This window comes from Cyanistes caeruleus, chromosome 1 (genome assembly GCF_971803275.1).
Source record: "Cyanistes caeruleus chromosome 1, bCyaCae1.hap1.1, whole genome shotgun sequence".
NCBI lineage: Eukaryota > Metazoa > Chordata > Aves > Passeriformes > Paridae > Cyanistes > Cyanistes caeruleus.
In genome coordinates this window covers 117,788,584-117,799,342 of record NC_141701.1, presented here as the reverse complement: position 1 = coordinate 117,799,342, position 10,759 = coordinate 117,788,584, and the positions used below count along the sequence as shown (strand labels likewise).

Here is a 10,759-nt window from a genome sequence, read left to right as displayed (position 1 = left end):
CACCACAGCTGTTGGGCAAGCCATATCCATGTTGGAAAACTGCCCTGTTTTTGTAAGCTGATAATGAATTTCAGGCTGATTTTAAAAGATGCTGGTTCAGGCTAAAGGTGGAGAGGATTTCTCTTTTTACAGTGGTTCAAATTTTGAAGCCCAGCTACACTGTTACCATGGCAGCCATAGAAAACACCTGGGCACTGCCTGTTGCCTAGTCATTCTGGGATGCCAGGGTTGTCATCTTCCAAACACAGGATAACTGAACGTAATCTAATTAGACAAGTGCATTCTCCCACCACCCACTGCAGAATCAGGGAACTGTAATTAAGGCTACATTAGAATTTCTGCTATAAAGTGCTGCTTTTGAAGTTTCACTAATTTGTATTTAAGACATCCTTACCAAATGGCAATTTGGCACACAGAGATGAAAATTTGGAGAAAAAACAGCTTCTGCACCAAAATCATTAATAAGGTCTCATTGATTTCAACTACATAAAATGAGACCCAGCATTAGCTGCTTAGGTGGGGTAGATTTTAATTCCTGGCAGGGCTGAAATATTAATTTTACCTACCATACTTTTTACTTATTTTCTGGCCACTTGAATGATACACCTACTTTTGCACAGCAAAAAGGTTGTTTATGGCCTGGCTAAGGAGGCTTTCATACCCCAATCCCAGCAGCCATGGCTCCTTGCTCTAAGAAGGATGCACTGCTTTGGCTGGAACCTGAGGTATGCCTGAACATCCACCAGTTCTGGTATCAGCACTTCCCAGCATCAAGCCTTATAAAATACCATACATTGTCTTAATGACAATGCCAATGAGACAGAAGACAAATCCTTCCATCACTTAGGAAAGAGCAAATTAAAAAAAAAAAAAAAATTTTTTTAATGTGAAGATTTAATTAAAGAAGGACTTGTAACCAGACATTGTGGAGGTCTAGTTTGGATCACTGAGTGTGTGTCGACATCACATCACCTCTAGAGCTGCAAGGTGATGCAGAGGTAGGCAAACACACAGAAGTGAATGGCCTCTCTGTCCAAGAGTTTTGTTCTCAGGTAGGCCTGCAGGTTATGAAGTTTCATGCTGCAACAGCTACAGGAAGTCACTGCACAAAATTCACACACAAGAACAGCAATTACTTTCTGGAATCAAGAGCCACAAAAACTTAAGATTGCTGTACAGACTGGAGGTGTAAAAAGGCTTATGTGAGTCTTTCACTATCTTCCTCATGTGGTAACATTACCAACACTAAGTACGAGAGGAAATCTCCCATCACTTATGTGGAACGACTGTTCTAAGCTGCTTACATTCATGTGATCATGGCCATTTATACAATTCTAGATAAGAAGCTAATCCATTTCTCCAGGTCTCAAGTACAGCAATTCATATCTTGTCTTCAAAAGCATCCCTTCTCTGCATCCAGTTTAGAATTTGATCCAAGGTATTATACAAATAATTGCTAGTTAGATTGCTCAGACATTCCATAGCTGACAAAACCAAAAATAATTCAAGATTAAATTATGCAACATTTTCAGTAGCATCCTTCCTTGCTTCTTCTATCACCCCTTTGAAGAGACTGATGAAACCCAAAATTTCTTAAGCATATTTACACAAGCAAGTAGACTGTCAGTTTATTAACTTTCCTTACTTATTTCGTCACTATTTCTTAGGCATCTTAGAGATTCCTGGAAAGAACAGACACTGAAATAACTCTCATTTATATTAGCATGTGCCATAATTAGCTGGAGGCATCTGCTTTACTGATGGCCTCTTTAAATCTTGTCCATCTGGTTTCAATCACCTCATCAAAAGAAACAGCAACTGTCTCATTCAGAATAGCTGTTTCTTACTCATTTCAATATTCAGTTATAAGTAAATAAATCGACAGAAGTCACATTGCCAGTCTACCATACAGAAGAGCAGGTCTGACATCTGGTCTGACCTCAGAACATTACTAAGTAGAGAAGTGCCAAGCACTTTTTCCTCTAAGCACAGCCATCAAGCTCTTTAAACAGCCTAAAACGAGCTGCAGGGGTGATTTTGATTACAACCTATAAAATAACAGGTAGTCAGTGCAGAAGACATATTTCTTAATCAGACTTTTACCATAGCTTCCAGCCAGTGTTGCTTGTGGGTCCAGAGTGGCAGACCTGAAGATGCATTGCTGCTTGTTTTATGTGTATTTGGGCTTTTGAAGGAGAGCTTAAAATTAAATCTGGCCAGACCAAACCTACATCTCATTCCTTGTCAAAATGGCTACGGGCTATGTGGCCATAACAACTGAGGGCAAGCAGACACAATCTACACCCAAATGCTCACAGGGCAGAGCCTACAAAATTCAGTGCAGAATAAAGGTGGAACACAGTAAGTGAGCAGTTTGGAATCACTGCAAACTGAACCTGCTGGCAAACTGAGCACACAAGGGGCTGCAGGAATACCTACTCAACACCTTATGCTATTTTGTGAGGTGCTGAGACAGTAACAAACCTGACCTCTTACCTCAGGTGGCTGAAGCATGGTGTTAATAATGCCAAGGTTGAGGGTTTTATCCCTGTGGGACACCCACTTTAAGAGCTGGATGAGATCATCTTTCTGTGTCCTTTCCAACTCAGAATATCCTGTGATTCCATGGTTCTTATTTCTCTTACGAGGCCATTTTTTTGTGGCTCCTAATGGTTTCACCTCTGGTGCCATATGAAATTACCAGCTGGGTTTTGGACACCTCTGTAATACTTTTCCTGTACCACTTGTTGGCCCCATGTTTCAAGCCCTTCCATGTCTCTTTGAAGAGGACAAGTGCTGCTGGACTGAACTTTGGGCTTCCTAACCCTTAGAACTGAGCAGGCTCCTGTTACAAAAGTTTTCACAGGCACTGGACTAATGATTAATGGAGGGCTCCCTTAACATTAACAAACAAGAATATTTCAAGTATTCTTGATACCTTAAAACCTTAAGAAAGAGACTCAGACTGCATCTTACTTAAACACAAACTTCTCTGGCCATGTCCCAGTAAATTACACTCAGTACCTCTTTCACAGAATCTTCCTTCACCTGAGGCCCAGATATTTTCTTTCTCTTGAGTCTGTTCAATACCTTTATTTCCAAGTTTTGGTGTTGAAGAAAAACTTCCAGTTGGGTAAAGCCACATGGGTCACAATATTCTCCAAGCTTACAACTTTCATTTTTTGCTACTTTTAATAAAATTAGGACATTTCAGAGACAGCTTGTTTCTGTCTCATCTTTGAAACTGTTCTCTTTCATGCAATTTCATCTGCCTTATACTCTTAGATCAACTCCATGGTGTAAAACAATACCAAGCAGATAAGCTCTATAATCAAAGCAGCAGAGATTTCACTCTCCTTGGTTTTACAAGGAAATCATGCCCTCTCTCATCTCAAAACCCCTTATCATTACAATCTATGAAATTCTATTATATTATGGTATTATGTCTGCTTTAAAGCAGTAAGAAATGCAGTGTTAATTCTTTCTTAAGCTTTTTTAAAGCTTAATGAAATCCAAACTGATGTTATCAATTATGTTATCACCTCTCCACAGTTTCAAATTCTTTGCTTTCCATTTTCCACATCTTGACTTATTAAAATAAACTGTGCATGTTATTGTAGTTATTCAACAACATTTTAGGAAATCAAATGTAACTCAATTTCCAACAGCTGACACAAAATGCTGACATAATTCAAACACTCTCATTAAAGGAGAAATAGCATGAAAATCACTTTTTATTAATTTCAAGTATAAACTAGTAATTTCTACATTTGCTTATCCAATACAAATTATCTCCCCTGTGGTCAGTTCCAGCATTAACTGTTAGAGATATTTTACACCATCATAACAGATTGTGTTTAATCCCTGAAACATACCAAAATTAATTTGTGGTATAAGAAGAATGAAACAAGATTCAAGATTCAACACTGTTCCACCTTCCTTGCAGAGTACTCTAGAGGACACAGCAACTCAGCAGCCTTATTTTTTTTTGTGAGCTGTATCCACTCTAGGATTTTATCCTTTTGCTTTTCAGATTATTTTAGACATGATTTCTTTCAGATGTTATCTCCCTGTACTAGTGTGAAGAGACATTCCTGCACTCCTCTGCCCAACAGTAACCCATGGCCTTGGGCCAGACCCAAACTAAAGTGCCACACCCAGTAAACCAAACCTTTGGCAACAAACCCGACTGTAGGCCACAATCCCCTGCCAGCCCAGTCCTTTCTCTCCTTAGGTCACCAAGTGCCTTACACTGGGTAACTGACACTTACTGACAATGGGATAATAGAAAATAAAGCAAGCAAAACCCTAATTAGAGACAGAATATTTCCTTTTGTGCATGTAACAACCAAGAACCTGTGCCTTTAACAACAGATGTAAATACAAAGTAATCTGTTTAGAGTACCCTGCATAGTAGCTGCTGTAGGTCATGGCATGAGCATAGACAAAGAGCTACTTCATTTTTAAAGCCTGAACTCTCAGTCTGATTGTCAGATACAGCAACAAATGAAAACACAGCAGACAGAACCCCAGGCAGGCCAAATATCTGCTTTAAATGTTACCTGTGCATCACAATGCAGATGGGACTCTAGATTTCTATACAGTCACACCAAGAACCTTTGATGTACAATTAGCTAGCCATAGCACAAACACTGGTGGTTGCTCTGTGATGCTAGCCAAAATGAACATTATGCTCCAATCTAATAGTTTTTATTGTTGCTCTGGTGAGGAATTTTTTTAAATTTTATTTTCATTTGGGTTTTTTTGTGGTCTTTTTGTTGGTGTCACTTTGGTGATGGTGGCGGTAATGTTTTATTTAAAATGCTTCTGAATATAAACATTTACAATCTATTAATACTGTAAATCCCACTAATAAATATGGCCACATTTTCAGCCTACAGACATGGTGGTGTCTGTGAAGAGCTAAGCTTCAAACAAAAATCCAGGATTTTCTTTTCCTATCAACACCATAAGTTCCAGTTACTAAAATCAAATTTGGTAGACAGAAGCTTAGCCTTTGAGTAAGTCTGTGTTTTTAATAAACTACTTCTATATTCAGAAGAAGCTGAAAAATCAATCTGTAAAATTAGGAAGCTACTACCAATGCAACAGGCTTTGATGCATAATGAGGCCAATCAGGACTTATTCACAACACGATTATTTTGAAAAGGAAGAAGCCTTGCTTTGGTCCTTAGAGGACAAAGTTTTTAACAAGTAGAAAGGTGGTGTGTTTGGTTAAAAATCAAGCTACTATAACTGCAGACTGTCAAACACTTCTATGTTTCAGACAGCATAAAAACCTCACCTTATTCTGCTCATCAAGAATGTTCAAGATTTAAATTCACAAATAATGGGTATTACTCTGAGTAAAAGAAAAAGCATATAATTTTATCATCAGTGTTTGTGTATAATCTGCTTGAAGGCCTGGTATACGTTCATATGTGTCTTTCTCATTTTACAATTACCTAATTTCAGCATTTAAAGATTCCTTTAACAGCAGTTCTAAAATCCCACTTTGTTCCAAAGTCTATGCAAAATACAGTTGTATCACTTCCACTTCCAGAAAACAATTCAGTTTTGTTTAGCGTGCTGCTTTGCACCATCATCATCTTCCTCTTCTACTACAGGTTAGAACGAGTCAGCCAGGGAAATTCCTGGAAGCAAAAAAACAAACCAACACAGAATAAAAACCACATCAGAATGGGCAAACAGTAAGAGGAACAGTTAACTACCAGAGGCAATCCACAGGATATAAAGACTGCTCAGAAATGTTCCATCTTCTTTGGTCTAGAATGGAAAGGAATAACCTTAAATTCTGCAATCACTAAGGACATTATATGTTAATAACAGCCAGTGGGGAAAAACCCAAACAAGCAGATAGCAAGGAAAGCAGTTGGCATGGTGTAAAAGAACCTATTTTCTCCATCTCCCAAATCTAAGAACTATCTTTCTGCCTTGCAACCATGTCTGCCTTCTCTGAGGTTTAAGTGATAGTCCCTAAGGTTTCCAGAAGCTCACCACCATGAAGCTTGCAGAAAAGCAAAGGAAAACACATACATACCTGTTTCTTTCTCTCAGACTGCGGATCAATCATTACATTTATAAGAGATGGTGTCTGCTTGTCAGTCACACTCGCTCTCAGAGCATTCTGCAATTCTTCTGGTGTTTTAACAAAGTATCCTTTACCTCCAAAGGCAGACATAATTTTCTCATAGTGTGCATTTGGCAGGAGAGAAACAGGAGGTACACTGTAACAGAATGGAAAACATGATTAATGGCACAGGAAAATTGCCAGGCTGACTAATTTAATTACTTCAGCACCAACTTTAAAGTGCAAGATGATTTTTGTGCTGGCCTGATGAATTCTTCTGGGCTGAAAGAACTATGGTTCCTGTATCACCTGTAAAACCATAGAAAGAACTATGGTTCCTGTAAGATGTGCTTATAGGGTACCACACTCATTTTTATCTTGTGGAGACATTCCTCAGCAAAGCTTTTTTTTTTGCCTAGTTCTCTTCATACAGAGATCTCAGCTCAGAAGCAGATGTCCTGTGTAAACTCAGAACTCAAGTCTTAGGCAATTTTGGAGAGTATCAGGATTTTGAAAGTTAGTCCACTATGAACTTTGTACTGCGTTGGCTGAACTGCTGCAGGAACCTGAGAAAACTAACAGAGAATCATCTCTCTGCTGCACTGTTGTGCAAACAGTAGGCTGGAATTAGGTTGGTGGTTTGCTTTAGGTAACTGGTTCTTACTTACATGAACTCAGCCCAGGACTAAATTGATTTTATAAAAGTAATTTTAATAGAGATCATAAAACATTAAAAATTAAGAGAATTACCACTTTGGTCACTTCCTCCATGGTTGACAGGACATACTTTGAAGATGCTTACCATGTAGCAGGGTCACCAAACTTTAACATCTCCTCCCAGGAATTTGCATCCAAACCAGTGTAAATCCCATTGTTGTTTACTACAATAATCAGGATTGGCAAGTTGTATCTATAAAAAGACACATTTGGAAGAATTCTGAAATACTTGCCCCCTTCTATAAGATGTTAAGAGTGTAATTTTCCTTATAAGGAAAAGACCAAAACCATTTCCACCTGAAATATGATTTAATCATAGCTGGTAAAGCACTACACATCACAACATAAAAAATGAGCATGTATGTATTTTGGCTTGGTTTTATGTGTTTTATGTTTCACCCCACCTACTAGCAGCTAAAGTCTTCTAGTTAAAGTGACCCTGAAGAGCATCTTCTTGAGCCAAGAAAAACAGTTACCTGCAGATAGTCTCTACCTCCATTCCAGAAAATCCGAAAGCACTATCCCCTTCTATGCAGACAACTCGCCTTCCAGGTGTGTGGTCTCTGGCTACCATTGCAGCTGCTATGGCAAAACCCAGCCCCACTCCCATGGTTCCAAAAGTACCTGCATCAAGCCTAAAGGGAGGATACAGAATTACTATGCCTTTATTTCTATTCAATCTCTTCAACTAATCCATGGTGCCTTTTACTTTTAATACTTCGCCATATAATATTCAAACACTGTTTTATAAACAATTGGTATAGATACCACATGTAGTGATCATTATATTCAGCCAAACATTTGATAAAACAGCAAATGTTTTAAGTGATATAAACATACTGGAACTCAAATTAAAATGAGGAACTCTTGTACACTAGTGCTACAGTAAAAAATTATTCTCATATGCTTTTAGCTTGCATAGTAACAGTATTTCAAAAACATTCAATTACTGTAGAGACAGACAACATGAAATATTTCTATATTTAATTCCTTGAAAATATAACTATTAGTCTGAAAGCCATTGATTAAATACTGCTGTTCAAATTTTAGTCTTCTGTTCAACCATTTGAAATCAAATTGAAAGCTATAATTTAGTTAGATCATTTCAATCAGAAGCACATAATGGATACAAAAGTACATAAAGCACTAGATTATTCTAGGGTTAAATGCTCAAATTTGCTTTCAGATATGTGCAGTGCAGTCTGAAGAGACAACCAGTAACATGACTGTGTCCTTATTTTAAATAAGAGAGGAAAATGCACACTCTTTCCCCAACTTCACTTGAAGTACATGGGTTTTCTTGGTTGTTTTGTTCACAAAGCAATATTTGGAGTACCCACATCTTAGGCATGCAGGTTTACATGAAAGCACGCCCAATATACAATCCAATTTTCAAGTTTTCCCCATTTTGAAGTGTTCCAGAGAAAAACTCTTCATGAATTCTTTTCAACATGAGAATCCCAATGATTTTTTTTATTTTTCATCGATATTTACCACAGACTCTGAACACAGAAACAAGCATCTAGGTCAGGGAATTGAACACAATGCTCATCACTCACTTTCCACAAGAGAGAGAGCAACTGTCATCATTCTGCTGCAGAGCACACAGAGGATTGTTAAAATCTATGACAGGACATCAGTGTGTGAGTGGAAAACTTCCCTTAATCCCTCTCTCAACATATTATACTTCTGTTTTCCAGACCATTATACTTCTTAGCTAAATGAAAACATTTATGCAGAAATGTAGCCTGCTGAGTCAGAACAAAAGATATCACACCTTTGACGGGGATAGAAATTTGGAAGCATAGTTCGTCCAATGTCCATGGTGTTTGCTCCCTCGCTTACTAAAATGCAGTCCTTGGGTATCAGTTCTCTGATGTGATGAAAGACTGTATAATAATTCATAGGCAGAGATTTCTGTAATGCTAATCCCTTAAAAAGAAAAGATATTAGTAACTCCCCTGAATAGAATTTAAGGTGAAAAACAGAGACACATAAATAATAATGAAGGAAATAAAAATACACTCTGCTAGGTAAAGCTGGAGCATTTGCTTTTCCACACACATCAAGGTCACTCCTGTATCTGTTCTGGTGACACAACATATTTATCAGAGGCTCAACAAGCTCAGCAACCCCTCAATGGCCTATCATTAGCAGAAGCTATTAAAACTCAGTTTAACCCAAGAGGCACATGAAATTTTGCTGCACCCGGGTAGGACTATTGACAACCCTATCTGAGCTGTCATCTGTGTGCTGGGAGGTAATTCAAAAGAGCAATCTGCTAGAATGAATTTAAATCCCAGTCTCGGGAACATGCATCTGAAGCTGCAGAAAAATGAGCTACATAAAGTTAGGTATATACCTAACATCTACATCTATCTATCTATCTATCTATCTATCTATCTATCTATCTATCTATCTATCTACCTACCTATCTATCTATCTATCTACCTATCTAATATATATATATATAACATACACACACACATTATATATATATATATATACCTTATAGATACATATCTGTTGATATCTATATATAGGTCTATACCAAGCATCTGTGGTCTCTTGGTCTTAACAGCTACTTGCTTTTAACATAGATTAAACCTAGAGCAGCACTGCCAACAATGATTACAATTAGAAGAAAGTTAAAAATGCATCTTCACCTAAACCAGCTTCCACTTGGAATACTTGGACTATCTGTCTGTTGCTTACAAGTCACTGCCCATAATACAGCAGCTCTGGCTGTGGTCTTCTACTAAGGACTTTAAGAATCCAATCCCAAAGTGTAATGATTTCTACACAGTTTGAATTTACACAAAATCACAGCATACTTAACCTATAATGCTTACAGTACCTAAGCAAAAGAAGAGTAAGCATGTAGCAGAATGGTACAAATCTTCAAAGTCTGGGTGACTTAAATGAGAAATAATTGAGGAGGTTGGATATAGACCAGTTACAAAACTGACAATGCATCAGTGCCTGTTATAGCAAAAAAACCTTTTAATTTCTTTAATGTCACACTACCTTTGATCTTTCCATGTTGCTCTTTATCTTCTCTCTTAGCTTCTGCCACCACTCTGAATTAGAAGGGTATTTCCATGATCTTTTGTTGAATTCTTCTAAGAGCTGGAATAATATTAAAATGTTGTAGAGGGGTCTTTCAATATGTTTAAAAGACAACAAAAACATCAATAATAACATTATCAAGAATGACCCCACCACAATCACAGTAACACTAATTAGAATCTTTATAAATATGTAATTTGAGAATAGAAGGGATATACAACATGAATATACTGCCTGAAAAATGGTTTTCCTTGAACTGTTGTGGGTTTTTTTTCTTTTAACTGGCAACTTCACATGAATCAGAGGAAACTGAGGTCAAAACCAGAGGACACGGGACATTATGTTACCTGCTCAGTCACAGCGTTTAGGTCACCTAATAAAGTTGCAGTTGGCCTTACATTATTCCCCAGCTCTTCTGCACAAATATCAATCTATTTCAAAAGAAAGGAAACCATTAACTCAAGGATATTAAGGAAAACTTCTTCTTTCAGTTCAAGTGAGGAACATGGCCTAACACACATAGATGTCTAACATTGTCTTCATAGCTTGTTTTGGCTGTACAGGTAACTTCCTTTGCCTTTCCTTGACATGACATCAGGAAATCCTTCATACAAAGTAAAACCCTATGGTAAACACCTATTTTAATAAAAAGTCTTATATATCCTTAAAAAGACTTAAAAAGTCTTATATATCCTTGATTGCTCGCTTCTTTCAAGCTCCTGCAGACACTGTAGAACCTTATTACAACACTGTATGACAGCTAAAAATCTAGGCTCAGGTATACCCTTAAAGTCTATACAAAGCAGCAATTTTGTCACTGAGAAAACTGTGTACATGCTACTTGACAGTAAGAACTTAGTTAGCATGAAGAAACTTAAAATT

General features: G+C 37.5%; 1 protein-coding gene across 1 annotated transcript in view; it reads right to left on the bottom strand.

The window, feature by feature from the left end:
• Positions 1-3,716: 3,716 nt before the first annotated feature.
• The window catches only part of HACL1 (2-hydroxyacyl-CoA lyase 1), a 21,533-nt gene continuing 14,490 nt past the window's right edge, over positions 3,717-10,759 (bottom strand). The window contains exons 11-17 of the mRNA XM_023919182.2: positions 10,225-10,308; positions 9,836-9,937; positions 8,586-8,740; positions 7,285-7,443; positions 6,894-7,001; positions 6,062-6,248; positions 3,717-5,654 (exon numbers count right to left, since the gene is read on the bottom strand). Coding sequence (XP_023774950.2) covers positions 5,622-5,654; positions 6,062-6,248; positions 6,894-7,001; positions 7,285-7,443; positions 8,586-8,740; positions 9,836-9,937; positions 10,225-10,308 — 828 coding nt within the window. The 3' untranslated portion in view covers positions 3,717-5,621. The remainder of the gene's footprint in view (positions 5,655-6,061; positions 6,249-6,893; positions 7,002-7,284; positions 7,444-8,585; positions 8,741-9,835; positions 9,938-10,224; positions 10,309-10,759) is intronic.